This window comes from Eschscholzia californica, unplaced genomic scaffold, assembly GCF_041429995.1.
Source record: "Eschscholzia californica isolate CP2 unplaced genomic scaffold, dmEscCali1.0.p SCAF_1, whole genome shotgun sequence".
Classification (NCBI taxonomy): Eukaryota; Viridiplantae; Streptophyta; class Magnoliopsida; order Ranunculales; family Papaveraceae; genus Eschscholzia; species Eschscholzia californica.
This window is the reverse complement of record NW_028238198.1, coordinates 584,349-603,402: the sequence shown is the minus strand read 5'-3', so window position 1 is coordinate 603,402 and position 19,054 is coordinate 584,349. Positions and strand designations below refer to the sequence as shown.

At 36.9% G+C, this 19,054-nt stretch overlaps 2 protein-coding genes across 41 annotated transcripts; one reads left to right on the top strand and one right to left on the bottom strand.

Moving 5' to 3' along the window:
• Window positions 1-1,290: 1,290 nt before the first annotated feature.
• On the bottom strand, window positions 1,291-6,112 carry LOC147562873 (protection of telomeres protein 1b-like). Of its 3 annotated transcripts, XM_086673938.1 has the most exons (10): window positions 5,773-6,112; window positions 5,301-5,437; window positions 3,620-3,809; window positions 3,453-3,517; window positions 3,242-3,330; window positions 2,876-3,157; window positions 2,724-2,800; window positions 2,554-2,612; window positions 2,210-2,359; window positions 1,291-1,703 (listed from the first exon to the last, which is right to left on the bottom strand). In XM_086673938.1, exons 1-10 carry the CDS (start codon window positions 5,888-5,890, stop codon window positions 1,494-1,496), a joined length of 1,377 nt encoding a protein of 458 aa, XP_086530064.1. In that variant the 5' UTR covers window positions 5,891-6,112; the 3' UTR covers window positions 1,291-1,493. The 3 variants fall into 3 exon arrangements, with proteins under 3 accessions (XP_086530064.1, XP_086530072.1, XP_086530083.1); XM_086673946.1 differs by lacking the exon at window positions 3,242-3,330 and having other exon boundaries at window positions 2,876-3,120; window positions 5,773-6,065; XM_086673957.1 differs by lacking the exon at window positions 5,301-5,437 and having other exon boundaries at window positions 5,773-5,953.
• A 4,600-nt stretch (window positions 6,113-10,712) lies between these two features.
• Window positions 10,713-17,156, top strand: LOC147562872 (cyclin-dependent kinase G-2-like). Of its 38 annotated transcripts, none has more exons than XR_015239823.1 (10): window positions 10,713-13,040; window positions 13,251-13,386; window positions 13,471-13,559; window positions 13,748-13,859; window positions 14,009-14,115; window positions 14,260-14,440; window positions 14,516-14,912; window positions 15,682-15,887; window positions 15,992-16,183; window positions 16,553-16,747. XR_015239823.1 is itself a non-coding variant. In XM_086673778.1 (6 exons), exons 1-6 carry the CDS (start codon window positions 11,326-11,328, stop codon window positions 14,357-14,359), a joined length of 2,259 nt encoding a protein of 752 aa, XP_086529904.1. In that variant the 5' UTR covers window positions 10,713-11,325; the 3' UTR covers window positions 14,360-16,747. The 38 variants fall into 38 exon arrangements, 2 of the variants coding, with proteins under 2 accessions (XP_086529904.1, XP_086529990.1); XR_015239832.1 differs by having other exon boundaries at window positions 15,632-15,887; XR_015239826.1 differs by lacking the exon at window positions 15,682-15,887 and adding an exon at window positions 15,572-15,640 and having other exon boundaries at window positions 15,893-16,183.
• The last annotated feature ends 1,898 nt before the right edge of the window (window positions 17,157-19,054 follow it).

Genomic DNA, 19,054 nt, shown 5'->3' with positions numbered 1-19,054 from the left:
TCAAAAGTGAAGGAGCTTCTGCCGGAATACGATGATACCCTGTGATATTGCGATTTTGTGTACTACTAAAATTTTAAAATTCTATTAGGAGTTTTCTTTCCTTCTCTTGGGCTTCTTTGGAGCAAATTTTGTTGTTGGAACATGTTAAAAGATGGACTTAAATGCATGCAATGAAAAACCCTTCCCTTTGGAACAAATTTATTTGTAATTTACTTTTTTTTTTTTTTGATGAAAAATTTGTAATTTACTTGTATGACCGTAGTTTAGATCCGCGATTTGTTTGTCAATATTTTGTAGTGTTTAATGATAGTATGTATTTCATCTGTATTTATGTCACATGATGTGAAGCATTCTCATGAAATACTTGAAATAAAATATGCTTTGCTGGTAAAGAAAAAAATGTAGAGATTTGATGTACTTTATGTTACTAGGTGTTTTTTTGTTGAAAATGTTATTAGCCGCTGGCAAAAGATCTTATGTTTACAAAATGGATAGATGTAATAATGGATTACTAAATGTTATAAGAAAACTACACGTGAAGAAAGGAACTCGGGAAAAGACTATTTCTGACTTATCAATTCATTTGTATTTTAGAATGTTTGGTCCACCACTCTTTGGTGTAACGGTTAGACACCCTTGTTAAGCTCATGAGGTCGTGGAATCGAGTCTCGGTAGAAGCAGTTGCCATCAAGAATTATCCTATCTAATTCAGGCTATAAATAATGTAATAATTTGTCGAGCTTTAGGCCTTTTTGTTGTCGGACTTTAGGCCTTTTTGTTGTCGGGTTTTAGACCTCTTTCATTCTCGGTTTAAATTAGGCAGTTATCATGCTTAGTACATCTTCATGATGCATCAATGCCTTGTAACGACTAACGTGGATCGTAGTCGAATTCTCAAAAAAAAAAATTATAACTTCGGAAACATAGGCAAAAAGGTTTTTTTTTTACCAAGCACCGTCATTATCCACTGAACTTGGTGTGTGTAGATGTACCAAGTCAATTGTTACGTACACTGCGAAATGGTAAGAGGACGTTTAATCGTGAATAGAGAAGTTTCCAGACGTTTGGTCGTGAATAGAGAAGTTTTCATTTGTAACGATCGACCTTTTCGTCGTTGTTGTCTTGATCCTCACCACCACTATTCATGTTTTAGATAGAGAGAATCGCAATATGTTCAAAACAAGAACATAGAGAACTACGGAAAGCTTAGAACTCCAAGCACATGCTTAGAGTTATATGGTGTGCCGGCAAGGCACCAAGCATTACATTAAGATTAGCAGATGTGAGATCTTAGCAAGAAACCAAACTCAGAGCTAGGTTGCCCAACCTGCCCCATTTAAAATTGAAGAACTCAAAAGTTCAAGGTCAAAGCATCACCAGTTTACACTATATATTAGAGTGAAAGGTTCAACTTCAAAATAAGATTTTTCTAGCTGCACATAATTTTACAATTATTCACAAAAAAACAGATGAACTGTTGATCTTCACATTCTTCATCCTAGAAGCTTGGTGCCGAAGACGCGGTACTTCCTGGTTGCCCAAGGGTTAGCTTTATCAAGATAATAAGACTTCAAACAACACTGAATCCACGGTGGGTTGCTGCATGAGTCTTCCTCGATGTGATCGCCTTCAGATATTCCGAGAAGTTTGTTACACTTCTTGCTCAGTACTTCCATGGATTGGCAACCATCGAAAAACTTTTCCTGGTCATGAATTGACACGATGCCAGTTAAAATTGGGAACCGATCTATAGAAAGGTGGGAGTTAAGTTTAGAGACAATTGAACTATGTTATTTAAAGCACAGGATGGATATGGTGTAGATCGCCCTGCCCCAGCATGTCTCGAGTAGGCTAGAGGCAGGCCATAGCCTGCCTTCGCTTGCTTGAAGGGCGGCCTAGCTAAGTGGAAAACGCCAGTACCGAGCTATAACCATACAAGTTCTTTTCTTAGTGATGTGCTCCGTTTCTGCTCAGAATTTCATACTTTTCATATACCATTTTTAAATTACACAAAGACCTTGACCATATTGTCAAAGAGACGATTCTGTGCAAGCTCCAACAAATATACTAACAAGGAGTATATCTGACAAGGGTATTCCGGCATTCAACATTAGCATCCAGTGTCCGGCAGGGCAAAAATATACTAACAAGGAGCAGCATCAATTTCACATAGATACTGTTTCTAGTTGAAGGAGTAGAAAGCGTTTACCCCGTCTTCACCATATACATAAGCACGGATTCTTGCAGTCGGGTCCTCCAGTGTCAACTTCACCAAATAGTTGCCAGAGCAACGGAAACTCTCAACCTGCCAGGGACAAATTGCAACAACTCGAACGATACATTTGAAATTGGCTGTAACCTGTAATGTACAACACTCTTGGATTAAATCAAGGCAACCTTTTGTTTCTCCCATGGATGGACGATTAAAAAAAGGTATGGACTGTTCCACAAAAGGATTTGTTTGAAGCTTAACACAGTTAATATTGGGTCAGTCTTATGTAGCCTCGAATATAATTAAGAAAGAAATGCAGCTTACGAGAAATTATGAATCACCTGTGAATATGTAAGAACATCCATAAGTGTTCTAATTGGCGCGTGTTCATGATCTGTCTCTGAAAAATAAAAAACAGAAACGGTCTTAAGATGAAATATTAAGGTGGCGACAAACCAGGAGAAAACCGCATAGGAAGAGAAAATCTTATCATTACAAATAGGATGAAAACCTGTAATACAAGAAGCCCAAGGAAAGGCTGAAAAAGGCATTCGGTCCCAGGTGGCAGATAAGCGTTTCTCAGCAACCCTGATGCATAAAAGTAAGCATTCAAGCTGATAGTACAATGTTTTTCATGATAACTTGTAACAAAAAACTGATTACCTTCGCTTATGCATTACGACAATGTCCTCATTGGACAAAATGTGAACCCTCGTGAACAACGTGAATACACCAGACCACAGCCCCATCCACACTTTACATTGTATATTAATAAGCTTAACCCAACAACCGCTCTCTGGCAATCGAAGACCAGTTTTACAACTGGACTCGTCAATTATTACTCTCAAGACAGATCCCACAGGTGGAAATGTACATAAGACCTCTCTTCGCAAAGGTACTGCTTCCACCTGCAATGGAAGTGGATTCTCCCGTTCGTCTTTTAGCCTGAAGGTCATAAATATAGTTCTCCTATTAACAAACATTACTAAAATTAGATTTGAGTCCAGTAAAGGGTCAACAACTACATACCTTGATTGGAAACTTGTTGGAGGAACATCAGTTCCGTCCCACACAAAGAGTATTCGTGCACCATTAGAAACTTCAGTAATATGAAGAATCTTTTGAAGGTCAAAAAAAAAACAAGCAAAGTAAAATGAAAAGTGTACGTCTTTCTGACTCTTTCAATACAAACAAGTACAAAATATTAAAGACCGAAACTAGTCGGATGTAAAGAAGTTACCTTGCAGACAAGTTCGAAATCATGATCTTCCTTGATCTCTCTCAACAACAAGGACTCCTGTGATCCTAAAGCATGTAAGCAGTTTTAGTTGATAAGTCAAAAGAAATCTGATATAATTAAGAAAAGAAGCTAGAGTAATTACATTCAATACGCTCATAAAATTACACCTGAATCAAGTTGTGAATTGAGCATCCATGTTCTAAGAAGTGCAGTGAACTCCACATCTTGATCTGTTAGGCAAAAATTTGAAGAAGCTTGATATGGCATTAAGTTTTCACTCGACTTTCCTTCAAACAAAGCAAATGAAGATTGCTGCTTCCTATAAACTGCGGTTACCACATCTTGGAAAGGTTTCATCTGCAAATAGTGTATGTTAAGTTTTAACAAGAACATATTGAACTTCAGGAAACATTAAGGAAAACTAACAGAGAAGAAGAATTACGTTTTTTATATAGAAAACTGAATCAGAGCATGTCGTATACAAGCACAGAATCTCATTTCACCAGGAGTAAATTCAACTATTATACGTTCAAAACTATGTTGCTACTAAGACTTCTAAATCACTATGTAACATCTTCATGTCAAATCCAATTTTGTTAAATGTCATCAGGCATCTCATACTATAAGAAACATCTGAGTTCTATAATTTAAACTCATTTACAGAACTTTAGAAGGACAGCAACGAGAAACAAACTCTTTTCTTCTTCTTCCCTCTTCAACAAGTAGGGACTCAAAGACGAATAGAAGTAACTGAAAATAAATAGACCTTCGAATTCTAAGTGGTCGTCTGCCACTACGAATAAAAATTTGGTCTGTCAACAGACGAGCTTATCGGCGTAACCTTGCACAATTTTCTGTAACAAGATTGAAATAAAAATGTATAGGAATACAACCGTCCGTCCGGGTCCGGGAAGTCGAGAAGCATCTTTGAAACTGCCGTGAGGCGGTCTGGAAGCACCCTCCAGACTGTCTCATGGCAATTTGGAGGATTATCCTACCTCCAACGAGATGAATTTTCAATCACTCGGAATCAGAAGGATTTGCAATTTAAATGTCATATGCAAATCAGTTTTAACTCAACAATTAAGTGAAATGTCATAAAACCTTCTGGAATATAAGTATCCTGAGCATGATATATTGAAGCCCGTATATTATTTACGCGGTTACGCCTAAAACATCATTTCCTTCTATCTTCAGTTTTAATGTACCCTTGTGAGGTAGACTGGTTTTCTAGCTTTAGATTGGTCATCGCCATTCAAGGAGAAGTATTAAAGATCACGCGGCAATCTAACATTATGGATCTGTTCTCCCAAGATTAAGTGCATTATGTTTCTGTACTAAAGTTCATCTATGAGGGAGTCGGCGTACCTCGTGTTTCAATTTCCTTTCCTTAAAGAGTTACTAGAGTTCCCAGTTTCCACTAAAGGCACTTTGAACTACTCGTTACAAACAGGAACTAAAACCTATCATTCATAGGATCACAATGTACACAACTTCGAGAAGCATTACAACTACTAAGCACTTTGATTATGTTCAGAAATGACTATTTGTCAGATCCATAGTTGGATAAGGAGGTTTCTCGAGCATCGTAGCAAGAATCGCAAGACACAATTTCCATTTTTCAATTACAGAAACAACAACACTATAAATTCGTACAAGTTAGAGCTTAATCTGATCAACACGTACAAGCTTTAGATAACATGTATTGAACATTAAATAACACAATCCCACAACTAACGAAAATCAAAATTACTATTTATAAATTATAGGCATATTTTTAAGCAAGTAATTCCATGAAAATTTATCGAAGAAAGTTTTGTTTCCAAAAAATTTGATTTTGATGCATACCACAACTTGAGAAAGGAGAACAATATCTCCAGCTGATTTAATATGGGGTAGTTGTTCCATGGTTTCTGCAAAAATATTAACCACAAGGCTATCACCCTCATATGATTTGTCCGTTATCTTCAATGTGCATACCCAATCTGCAGGTAAACAATGAATTTATATAACATCCATCAATGCTTGATTAGCATATCATGGTGCCCTAAATTTCAACTTCTTAGGTTATTTGAGAGTGTGGGTTTTGTAACAAGAGTCAAAATCAGCAATCTTGTACAGCAGTAAAACATCTAATATGGGTAGAATGGCTGATTGGCGTGCCCTAAATTCTAGGGTTATTTTGTATTCTAGGGTTCAAACTGTTTACTTTATAAGATGTTAGGGGAAAGAATCAAGATTAAGACGTAAAATACCATATAAAATGAAAAAGTAAAACCCTAATAAGCTCGAATTGAAATGTAAAAAAAAGAGGGTTTACCAGTTCCTTTACTCGGATAAGGAAGACCGAATTCAGTTATTACTCCTAGAAGATTAACCTTGTGATAAAGTCTTACAATTGCATCTCTAATAGGAAGAAATGGTGGGGGATTACTCATATTTTCTCACAAAAACTGAAACCCTAAAAATGAATGAATCACACTTCTAGAGAGGGCGGGAGTTCATATATTTCATTAATATATATATATTTCATTATTATATTTCATTACTTTGTATTATTATTATTGTATTATTATAATAGGTCTCTTTTATCGATCTTTAGATCTCTTTGTCGGCCTCTATGTTCTCCATCTTTAGGATCATTGTGTTTGTGTCTAGTCCAATTTATTTCTCTTCATGAGGCACTTTGCATTTAAAAGTATGTAACTGTCATTAAGTCTCAGAAGAGAGAAATAAGAATTATCCAAGTAAACAATGTGATTTTATCACTTATTAATGGAAATTGTTTCCTTTGCCTTCAAAAAAAAAAAATATACTAATAAATAAATAAAAGGGTTAATTCCGTTTTGGCCCCCAGTTGTTGACCAACTCACCGTTTTGGCCCCCAATTGTGTCCGACAATTCGTTTTGGTCCCAAGATCCATTTTTCGGACAATGCTGACATCATCAAGGCATAAGCAATACTTTTCAATACCTGAATTACCCCTCTGACCAAATCAAAACCAAATTCCAAGTTGCCAAATCATTAATCCTAATTCCTTTTCCCAAGACTCTTTCTTCTCCATTTTCATATCATTTCACTTTCTCTTTCTACATTTTCTTCTTTCTCTCTCTATTTTTTCCTTCTCTCAAACAAGGGATATCCTAGTATCTTCAAGCACTCTAAATTAGGGGATATCCTAGGTGAAGATTTAGGATTTTTCAATTTCTTCACACTGATTCTAACATAGCTAATGCACCTAAATCTTTTTTCCCACCTGATAATATCAAATGCTAGGAATTGATTAATTGTGTTGGTGAAACTAATGAAACTTGATTATTAAAAGAAATTTCTGAACAGAATCTAGGATCGTTCATGGTAAGAGATAATGCTTCCTGGTAAGAAGATGAAGAACACCCATCAACACCACCACCACCACCACCGCCACCATAGCCCCGGTGATCAGAAGGACCCCTTTTGTGGTAGATTTGGTGATGAGGAGAACAAAGGGCAGGAGGAGGAGGAGAAGGTAAAGATGAAATAGGTGAAACGGAAGAGACGGGTTTTGGCAAAGAATGAAAATTAGGACAAGTTCCTCTTTTGAGATGTTCGAAAGCAGTTCTAGATGGGTTTGAAGCTGAAAAAGTAGAATGACAAAGTAAACATCTTAGTTTAAGAGCTTTGGGGAAACCAGCATCCGAATTATATTTATGAACAAGTAATGGTTCAAGATGAGTCCACTCCTTTTCCTTTAATGGTTTTATTTCAAACTGCTACTAATCCTTCATACCTTTTATTAACATATTTTATTGTTAAATCATCAGCTTTAAGAAGAAATGGGTTCGCACTTCGCAGATGAAGCTCAATCAGAAAATAAACGGTATTTGTAGCTTTCAAAAGCAAATATATTGTGTTAAGTAGTTAAAATATCCTAGGATCTTGAAACACTCTAAATGAATATAATTATAGTCTTAAATTAGATCGGTGGCTGTAATTGTTCATTCCCTTTTCTCAGTTGAAGTTTTGAATAACCATTTTATTTTTCTATTTTCAGGCGGATTTCCAGTCAATTCTCCACACCCTAACTTGCCCTGCCATCTAGAAGTGATGGAATTTGCGTTGGATTCATTAGGCTCAGATGGCTTAACAGAAATCATTAGTTTGCTTCATCTCCATTTTCGTAATGCAGAGATGGAGAAGGAAAAAGTAGAGAGAGAAGAAAATGTAGAGAGAGATAGTGAAATGATATGAAAATGGAGAAGAAAGGGTCTTGGGAAAAGGAATTAAGATTAAATGATTTGACAACATGGGATTTGGATTTGGTCAGAGGGGTAATTCAGGTATTGAAAAGTATTGTTTATGCCTTGATGATGTCAGCACGGCCCGAAATATGGATTTTGGGGCCAAAACGAACTGCCAGATACAATTGGGAGTCAAAACGGCGAGTTAGTCAACAATCAGGGGCCAAAACGGAATTATCCCTAAATAAAACTGTGTAGTTTAATTGAACTACCTAAATTACCCTCATTAAATCATATAGTTGGGGTGTGGTACTCTGTATTTATTTCAATTACTCCCGCCACCCTAACTAGTCGGTCACTCTGTTTAGGGTCTACAAAAGATACTACTAATACCTGCTATAAGTGTCTTTTTTAGAAAATGTAGTATATTAAAAGATTTCATGTGTGTTTCACCGATGACGGTTGGGATTACTAGAATATGCATGGAATCATTCAGTTATATCGAGGCAAGTATAAGAGCATGCTACAAATGTATGCGATTTCAAGCTCCTCAACTGGTCAGATGAATGCAATGAATCCATGAATCTAGTAGGAAGATAGATGTCTACAATCTATATCCTCTCACCTCTCCTCAAACACAATTCACTTTCCTTGCTCAACGATGTGGAAAATGCTGTACACCCCTATGGAACTACATATTCTTTCATGTGAGACTATTCTCACATTTCTTTTATATAAAATGTGCACAGGGAGATAGTAATCATGGATTGACGAGGAGGATGATAATATTTGGAGGTTATGATCCTTGTTTTTCTACATACGCAGTATAATACTTCAACAAGGTTGATGTTCAATGGTCTCTACATGCCAAAATTACTGGAGAATGGAAAAGTTTGCAAGTCAGTTTTCTTTCTACTAATCGATGTTTTAGTTGGTATTTAAATAAAATGTTTTGATTTTCTTGATGTACGTGTGAAATAATTAACAGATGATCAATCGAGCAGGTTGGAGGGAGAATGGTGGAATACCAGGGACAAAAATTTATAACGGTGAGAGGGGCAGGTCATTTAGTACCACTTAATAAACCAAGCGAGTCTCTTTCTCTCGTTCACTCTTTCTTATCGGGCGATCCCTTCCAAACTCAGCTGACCATATGCCATAACCACCACCAAGGTCCCTAATAATATCAGTACAATGAGGAAGATGCAAAACTTTGCATTAGATAATTATTAGTATATATCCAAAACCACCTACACATTCTGGGTTAGGTTTTGTTGTCGTAGTTAAAGTTTTTACTTAAATTTTAGGACAACCTATTGTGTCGGGCGGCTGGATAGTGAATTGCAGCATTATGGAAGCGATTATACCCCAACCCAACATGGTGGGCTCTAGACAGACGACCCCTTTCAGGTGTTGGCCTAGTTACTAACCAAACGGTCACTTGAACGTTTGTGCTTATTTTAAGGCCCTATTAAGACTCATTTTAAAAGTGGTGGTGGAACAGTGAGAAGATAGCTTGTGGTTATGGAGTTGAAAGAAAGCTTGTACGTGAAGAGAATGACAGCAATGGAGAGGGCAATAGGGGGGTTGATGAAGTGCAAAGCGATAATTGACGTGGGTAGGGTGATGTTGGTGAATGAACGCTATGGGTATGCAGCATAGCTCACCCTCTTATTCTATTTGCAAGTAGTTGTAGTGAGAATTCACTGCAATTTCATTTGCAGCATCAAGGAATTGAATTACTCTCTCAGCTAAACCATAAGATACGAAGAAGCTGAAATTAGCATATCTATGTACATGATCATTCCTGCATACTAACTACAATGGATGGGATGAGTTTTGATATACTTAGTAAATTATCCTTGCTCCATCTTTTGAAACGTACAAGCTTTATTTTGAACATCTATTGTTGTTGTCCAATAAGCCTAACAGAGAAAGTTATGTGGGTCGTTGGACGAATGAACGAATCATGTTCATGGAGCCGGATCGGCTGTGTTTCATTCTTTGACTTTCTTGCCTTTATCTCTGGATCCAAACACCTGATCGAGTACGGCAAATTAAAAAAGAAGAAGAAAAAAGAGGATATGGAGCAGGATGAGTCAACTCGGCACAAAAGTTTTTCTTTTTTACCACCCATGACCATTATCCACTCAACTTGGTGTGTGTAAATGTATCAAGTCAATTGTTACGCGCACCAGAAAAGGGAAAGAAGATGTTTGGTCGTGGATAGAGAAGTTTCCATATTGTAAAGACCCACCTTTTGTCGTTGTTGGCTTGATCTTCACCACCATTATCACATGCACCATCATCTCCAATCACAATCACCCTTAGACACTAATAAAAAACAATTATCGATCTTTCATCGTGAAAATTTTTGTCACAAAACTTCATAAAAACAAAAATTTCACATAGCATGCTGGTAGTAGACGAGTAGTACATATATTCTTGTGCAACTTAAAATTTGAGTAGAATAAGCTAAGTTCATTACTATAAAATAGTCCTTAAACAAAAAATGTAATCGAACATTTATCAAATGGAGCAATATTCTCATATAAACTTAAGATATTCTACCTAACATCTTAATACGAAAAAATTCGTAACTAAAGGAACATAATGTAACTACATTCATAACTATCTGACTTATTTGTTATGTAAAATCGGATAGTATTGAAATAAATAAGAACAAAGACATTAATAGATAATTAACAAAAAAAACATAGAAAAGATTTCCTCAACTGTCAGCAGATAACAAGAACATAGATAGAAAAATCGTAGAGACAAAGGAGAAATTGTGGCAGAGATTGTGGTTGTCAGTGAGGCTGGTTAATGAAGATTATAGAGAGTAAAAATGGTCGTCATGTGTCTTTTTCCTGGTAACTTTAAAGATGTCTCTTCAAAATATTGTTATTGTCCATTTTCTTCGTACTGCTCTAAAAGTTCTCCGACGACGACAAAAACACTTCAGAGCACATTTTTTTGACATGGATTCCAAGAGTGATTACATTTAATAGACATAAAAACAATAAAACGTCACGGGAATAAATGTGTGAATTGAAAAAGCGCGCTATAACTACCGTTAATCCGTTATCACAGACATATCGGACACTAAAGGCCACATAAAAGACTCTTTAGACTGTCACACGAGCATGAAAACACATTTCCAAATTTAACGTCTGTCCAAACCTAGTGCGACCCGCATCTTGTCATTTGTTGCGGCAATCTATCTACTTTCCGGAAACCGCGAAGAGGGAGAGAGAGAGAGACTGAAGAAGAAATTGGGGGAATTTTTCGTTCGAATTAGGTTTTCCCGGTAAGCTTTTATCTAAATTATTTGCTATAATCTTGCTTCTAGTGACTCATTCCCTATAGAGATATATTTAGAGAGAAGAAGATCGAAGATAATCGAATTCTTATATGGTTTAACAATCTCTGATTTCTAGGGTTTCTTCTCCTATTCTAATTTTTCGACTTTGCACCAGAATTTACCACCTTCTAGACAAGAAAACCTAGAATTCGAGTGATAAGATTGGGGTTGATATCTCTATTAGATCTGTTGTGAATTCTTGTTCTTTTAGGAGATTTTTTGGGGTTAATGTTAAAAAAGGGCAACTTTTAGGGTTTTGTTTGCTTGTTGGATCTAAATTTTGCTATAATGGCTGCTGGAAGAAATGGAAGTTATCGCGACAATGAAGTGAGGGAACGTAAGTCAGATGTTGAATTTACCGAAAAGAGGGATTTTTATTACTCAAATGGATTTGATCGTGAGCGGAATTTTGGTCAGGAACAGTCAAAAACTCGTGAAATTGAGCGGGAGAGAGAAAGGAATTCTAGGGAGAGATTTGGGATTCGACCAAAGGATATTAAGGAGAGGATAGTGATCAATAATGGGTATCATTCATCTTCAAGCACTAGTAATTCGGATAGCAAGAGTGGTGATCTTAGTAGTAGAAGAGTTGGGTTGTCTGCTAGATTAGCTGACAGAGAACCTGGTGAGTTGTCAAGTGGGAGTGGATCTGATGATACCATTGCTTCTGGATCACTGATGAAGGGGATTGAGGTTATTTCTGGTTTTCAAAATAGGGTTCACTCTCCTCCAGGTAAGAAGAGGAAGTTTTCACCAATTGTGTGGGATAGAGAAAAGAAAACCTTGCCAGTTACCTTATCCAAAGACGGAACTGTTTCGACAGATTTACCCCTACCTCCTCCTCCCCCACTGCCCGAATCTTTTCACCAGTCACCTAATACTATTCCTGAAGGTGGTATGCTGATTTCTGCTATTAAACCTATCCGACTACCCAGTCCCCTTCCTTTGATACCCAAGCCTCTCATAGGATCTGGGATGGCGGGGCCTGCTGCTTCAGAGTCACCTGAAAGCTTGTCCACTTCACCCCAGGATCATCATTGGAGCAATGCCCAAGAACCTGGGCAGTTAGAAGAAGATGATTTTGTTTCTAGTCGGAACATTTCTTCTTCGCGATGGGCAGAAGATGAGAGTATGTCCCCTGGCGATGATGAAATGCCTAGGAAAAGGAAAAAGATGACTGGTTCTGGGTTCCCGGAGACCAAGTTAAAGACTAACGCATCAACTCCTGTACTTGGTGAACTCAACAGAGAAGGCTTAGATAGAACTAGAGCCCGGTCATTAGGTTCTGACGGAGGTCGTGATGTTGGGTCTGGCAGTGAAGGTGAGTACCCTGGTAACGATTCTGGGAAGAATGATAACATGGAGATAGATGAAGACAAGGAAATTGTTTGTCACTCAGATACAGAATCTGACGAGAAAGATGACTCGCAAAGAACCTCAGAGATAAAAGCTCCTCCCCAAAGATGCATAAACATGCTTCAGGGGTGTAGAAGTGTCGATGAATATGAGAGACTAAACAAGATAGATGAAGGCACATATGGTGTTGTATATAGAGCTAAGGATAAAAAGACTGGTGAAATAGTAGCTTTAAAGAAGGTGAAGATGGAGAAAGAAAGAGAAGGGTTCCCCTTGACTTCTTTGAGGGAAATAAACATTTTACTGTCGTTTCATCACCCATCAATTGTAGATGTCAAGGAAGTCGTCGTGGGGAGCAACCTTGATAGTATTTTTATGGTTATGGAGTACATGGAACATGATCTTAAAGCATTGATGGAAACAATGAAGCAGCCTTTTAGTCAGAGTGAAGTCAAATGTTTAATGCTACAACTATTAGAGGGTGTCAAATATCTTCATGATAATTGGGTTCTTCATAGGGATTTAAAGACATCAAATCTTCTGCTGAATAACAAGGGTGAATTGAAGATCTGTGACTTTGGGTTGTCTCGCCAGTATGGGAGTCCATTGAAGCCCTACACCCATTTGGTGGTTACTCTGTGGTACAGGTGAGGGCTTTACCTACTATTATTGCCCTTTGGTGTCATGAACTTCTTTATGTTTTCTAACTTTCTTCTCCATTTGTTCTGTTATAGAGTCATGCACTTGTTTATGCTTTCTAACTTTCTATTCCTAATACTTGGTTAGACATTGTTCAAGAACACCTGACTTGTATGTTACCACTGTACAAGTAATGCGCTTTTTTGTCTACTTTGTAGGGCACCTGAGCTTCTATTAGGAGCGAAGCAATATTCAACAGCAATTGATATGTGGTCACTAGGCTGCATAATGGGTGAACTTTTATCGAAGGAACCACTTTTTAATGGGAAAACTGAAATAGATCAGCTGGACAAGGTAATTTTCATTCTTGGAAAGTTTTTCGTCAGCGGTATTGTGGGGTTTATGAGATTCCTTTTCATAGGTTCATCTCAATTGCAGATCTTTCGCATGCTTGGCACACCGAGTGAGGCGATTTGGCCAGGTTATTCCAAACTACCTGGAGTCAAAGTCAACTTCGTTAAGCAAAAGTAAGTCGGTATCTCTTATTTCCTGGTTAGTTAGCTCATCATGCAATTGAATGTGTTCTTATTGTTGGCACTCTTGTGCCAGGCTTGCATTTTTCCGTGATCTGGTTAGACTTTCTGGTTTGCCTGCTTCCATTTTCAGTTGACAATATGTAATATCTTTCTTGCAACTGTTGATGTCTTTTTTTCAGGTATAATATGCTTCGTAAGAAATTCCCAGCCACATCATTCACTGGATCTCCGATTCTTTCGGAATCTGGATTTGATTTGTTGAACAAATTACTCACATATGACCCAGAGCAGGTATTTTTCAAATGCTTCAGTATATTAAATTGGTTATTTTCTGATACTCGACTCCCATTATACGGTTCTTTTGTTTTTTCCCTTTCTACTTTAATTGATACTTTTTCTTGGTAATGATTCTAAGCTAGTGTTATACCTACGTTTTGCAGCGGATAACTGCTGGAGATGCCCTTAACCATGAGTGGTTCCGTGAAGTTCCTCTCCCAAAATCGAAGGATTTTATGCCAACTTTTCCTGCTCAACATGCTCAAGACAGGTATTTCACCCCATCTTAGCTGAGACATGTGACTATTGATAACGGGAAGCGGTGCTTTAGAAATTTAATAAATCAGCAAACTATCGAGCAAAGTTCAGCATAAGTCTAATTTTCTTCTCTGGAATTTCTTTTCATGATTATTAGGCGTCAACGAAGAGTTATGAGGAGTCCAGATCCATTAGAAGAGCAGCGGAGAAAGGAGTTGCAACAAAGAGAGCTGGGTACTACTGGTCTGTTTGGCTGACGGTATGAATTGATTTATGTGGTGCCATTGACCTCTTTTCTGATGGATCTCCAAATTTCACGGCTGATGAGCACCTTTGAGGTTAGATACTTGATTTGTCATGCGGGGTTGTTGAAGCCTCTGTTACTGGTGACATATGATGCTATTCTTTAGCAGGCACATCTGAAGACTTTGGTGTCAGAAGCTTTCATTTGTTGTCTGCGGCCAATGTATTGTGTTGCAGGATATTTTCTCATTGAGCGTTGGTGATTATAGTATTCACTTTTGCTTTGCATCACAAGGTGTGGAAAAAAACTTTTCTTCGTAACATCAGTTCCATTTGAAATTTCAATATGTAACATATTTTCCATTGACACAACGTGACGATGCTATACAAATTTGGCTGTTGAGAACAATTTGGATTTAAGTTCTCTGTGTTATTTAATTAATCATCTGTTCTGTTTCTTTTAATCTTCACGTTGTATTTGCGAGAGACGATTGGTGTGGCGTGGAGAGGCATTCCTTGTTTTTTCATACCTGAAGAAGTTGAAGGATAATCATCTTCACTTCAAAGGTAACATACTTACTTAATTGTGGACTATAAACAACCACTGGGGTTTGGCTTGACCTCTTCCTCAATACATATTTGAAGGGAATCATGATCTAGCTTTAATTGTTTCACTAAGTTCAGCATGTTGTTTGAGGACGTGACATTTTAATGTTCCCATGGTACGTAGGTTTTTGTATGCTTTCTTATCATCTTGGAGAAAGAAAAAGGCCATCCATATTTCTTTACTTACATCATTCAGAAAGCTGATTGGGTACTGACTTAGAAATTCTCTAAATTCGTGCCCTCGAAGAATGAAGTTACAATTTTTTCATTTTTTGCAAGTAATTGTTGCAAACTTTCGCCGACATTTACTCTTTCTCTAGAAATAGTTTTAATAGGCATCTCGTATCAAATAAAAGTAGGAAAGAAAGCATGCGATGCATGAGCATTTCTAGGGATCTTGCTGTGAGGACGGCAATTGGTGTTCATGTTGTATAATGCTACTCATTCTTTATGAACAAGTTGCTTAATGCCACTCATAGCCGTGAACATCTTATATCATCCCTTATCAGGATGTGGGCCAGTTTTTTCATTCAAAGTTTTAACTTCATGCTTTTGTTAGCCTCTGTTCTTTCTTCTGGTTTAGGTTGAACTTGTTTCTTGATGCTTTTTTTTCTGACTAGATGTGAATGTCGTCTGTCGTTTACGATATTGATACACCGAATGCCAATTTCCTGTTGCAGTCAGACAAGGTAATAGCTTCAATCAAATCTTGCTTTTCCATAAATTGCAGTTTTTAGCTGTCTTCCTCGAAAATAGTGAAGCTTGATGGTCATTGGTCACTAGCACAAACAGTATTCCTAATAACCTCTGGCTGAAATCCTCGGTGGAACATCAATGAACTTATGGCAATTTTAAAAGTTTCTGTGGCATGTATTCTACTACCATTTTCCTTTCCTTTTTCAAGAGGAGCTGATCTGAGTTTTTTTTGACAATCGGGTAAGCTGCTTCTAAGTTAACCTCAGGCGATAGTATCTGGTTTCCAATCTCTGAACTTCTCACTTCGATTTGTTGGTACTTCATTTCACTTACTCTTGTTGTAGATTTTATGACGTTGTAGAGAAATTTACATGTTATCTTTGGTATACGGTATGTTTGAGCAAGTTGAAACATTTGCTCTCTTTGCAACTTGACAAAAATATATACTGCACTAGAAGAGGATTCTGGTCAATTAGGAATTCTATCTTATTTGGCTACTTCAAGAAGGTTACTTCTTCCTGTCTGGCTCAATGAAGGTACTATATCACCTTTTATCATTATTCCCATGAAGATGAAGACGTTGGTCACTTTAGTCATTTAATGTTTATCGCTTTTAGAGATAGTATTTTGCTTGGTTTTAGATTAGCTCGGTCTCATAAATTTTTTGCCCTTCATGTCAACGGAAAATTACATAGAAGATTTTCGTTGTATTACGTTACGTAAGCTTTGAGTTACTATAAGCAAAGAAACAAACATATTATCTGAAACAAAGAGCAGGATTATTTGCATCTAATATCCAAAGCTCATAAAAATCAGTTCTCGATATGTTATCTGAACTTCAGAAGTAAATTTCGAGGATGTTGGCGTGTCAACGCATAAATTATGGTATCTGTTATGGTGAACAGGGAGGTGACTCGAGAAAAGATCATAACCATGGATAGCGAAGCAGCAAAGGCCAAAGAGTATCCCTGCAGTCCGGCTGTACCTTGATAAGTTTATTTGCTAATTGAATTTCTGTACACTGATACACGTCTCTGATATTGTTCGAGTACTCGATAAGTTTACTTGCTAATTTAATTTTCATACCAGTTATTGTCCTAGATCCCGATATATCTTGGTAAATTTGTCAGGGGAAAATGCAGCTGAGCTCCTCTCATCAAATAGCCTGTTTGAACAACTCGCCAGAGGTAAATTTGTCCACCTCCAGGGTGTATAGGAAAGGTGATAAGAATGTTGGTCTTTTACCGGTGAAACATTTCAGAGGTAATTTATGGCTGACGAACATGAGTCTGTGGGAGTTGTACTACTGGCTACTGAGATATCCTTCTGTATTTCTGTCTAAATATACATGTCGTGATCCTATATATATATATTAAGAGTCTTGATGCTGTATATCTGCAGAAAAGCTAAAGATAGCTTGTCATTTAGTTTCATGGATCTTTCTTGTTATGTTTTTACCTAATCCACTGAAATGTTATTTTATCATATACTATAATAGTTTGGAATTAATTTTATTAAATTAGTTTACGCATGCTTATGCTTAGTTTTGGTATGTTTACCCAATGTGAGCCTATTGAGTGATGTTAGGGAACTAGAAAACTAGGCAGTTTATGGACACAATTTTTATGTGAATTGCGGTTTTGTAGATTGAAATGATCAGAAGTACAAATCATAACAACCTACATAGGATTTATGTAGTAAGTTTGCCTATCTTTTTTGTTCCGTAACATTTTTCCATGAAGATGTTTTGAATTTTGAGAAGCGGTTTTTGTTAGACTCTAAAATTGTTCCCAAAACTCTGATTGGAAAAGGTTGTGGAACACTAGAAGGATGCCACATTACCCTAAATCTTGTCCGATCTCATATATTCGTGTATGTCTCAGGATAGTGGTCGGGGATCAATTTTCTATTATATATTCGTTTCTGGATAGTGGTCAGAGGAGGATCGATGTTCTTTTAGTAAATAGAGACGTGAATCAACATCTAAACCAAGAAGTATTTAATTCCATGGAAGTTCGAACTACATTCATAAAATCCACTTAGGGAAGTAGTTGGAAATTGCCATTTGCCAAATTTGAAGAGATAAGATTTCATCTTCTCTCTCTATATGTGCAGGTATCAGTGTATCACCACCATACAAGAAAATAATAGTGAATTGATACCGAAGAATGCTCCTGGCAAGATATTGAGGAAGGAGTGATTAAGCTCGCCCTCTCTTTGGCTCGTGTTGCTAAGCTATGTCTTTCACATAAGTTTTATCGCAATTTTGCGAAACAAAATTTTGCAGAGTTCTTGACGGAGAGTAATTTGTGAATGTAAAAAAGGCATTTTATAAATTGGAGTTATTGTTTGTTTTTAAATCTATGTTTATGTCTTGCCATAAACAAGTAAATAAAAAAGGATAGTTTTGGTAATGGGTAAAGTGGTGGAAAACAACACAACGAGTTTTACTCATCATTTCAGTTTTGAAGCTTTTGTCCGACTTTTTAAGGATTCTCCGTAGGAGATTCTAAATCCATGTATCCGAAACTAGCTCCATCTCCTCCATTATGCTACTTAATATTGTATTCTATCACACTCCTCGCTCAACAAATTTGAAGTATCAGATTTTCGTTACGAAGATTCATTAACTATGACAAATTTTCATGTAAAACCCTATCCAAGTATCAATTGTTGTTTCATTTAGGTTACCAACATAACAGTGGCTACACATATTACTAAAATGCCCAGCCGCGCACGATAGTCCTGGCTAATATGCGCACGATAGGTTGCACTAAGATGCGCTTCTGCGTAAGGTAACCCGCTAAAATGCGCAACTTTGAAGAAATACATACTATTTCTTTATTTTTCTTCCGGTTCCCAGTTCTAACTCGAAGCCATCTTCTCTGAAAGTTTGTAAAGCACAGGTGAGTCGATTTCTAATGTCCTTCTGAATCTGTAAATCTTCCAACTTTGTGATTTTTTGAATCTGTAAATCTTTCTCAGATCTTTAACTCGAGAAATTTGTAATAATGTTTCTATCTGATCTTTCACAATAAAAATCATGGAAATGAATTTGAATCCTCATAATTACTGGTACCCATTAAAAATCCTTCCACTATTAAGGGTTTAAGCTTTCTGGGTAGGTTTTGTTTGGTTGGAATATATATATATATATATATATATATATATATATATATAGATGATTTAAGCTTTGCCCAAATTAATAGTTTCTCTGATTGAGATTTCCTAATGTTTTTTTTTTCATAATGTAGAGAGAAAGAAATAGAGAGAGAGGGAAGATTCTTGTGAAGCTGAAAGTATTCATTCATTAATGGGGGATTATACAAAGATGTTGAAGGAAGAACAACTCAATGGGATGGTGATATTTAAACAAAATTGGGTAATTTTCATAATTTAGTAGTACC

Excerpts from the sequence above, each read along its gene's own strand:
- LOC147562873 (XM_086673938.1), bottom strand. The coding sequence starts at position 5,890 with ATGAGTAATCCCCCACCATTTCTTCCTATTAGAGATGCAATTGTAAGA. Across the intron at positions 3,331-3,452 it reads ATTTCGAACTTGTCTGCAAG|ATTCTTCATATTACTGAAGT; the intron begins GTAACTTCTTTA and ends GACCTTCAAAAG. Across the intron at positions 2,360-2,553 it reads ATGTTCTTACATATTCACAG|GTTACAGCCAATTTCAAATG; the intron begins GTGATTCATAAT and ends TGTACATTACAG.
- LOC147562872 (XM_086673778.1), top strand. The coding sequence starts at position 11,326 with ATGGCTGCTGGAAGAAATGGAAGTTATCGCGACAATGAAGTGAGGGAA. Across the intron at positions 13,387-13,470 it reads AAATAGATCAGCTGGACAAG|ATCTTTCGCATGCTTGGCAC; the intron begins GTAATTTTCATT and ends TCTCAATTGCAG. Across the intron at positions 13,860-14,008 it reads TCACATATGACCCAGAGCAG|CGGATAACTGCTGGAGATGC; the intron begins GTATTTTTCAAA and ends TACGTTTTGCAG.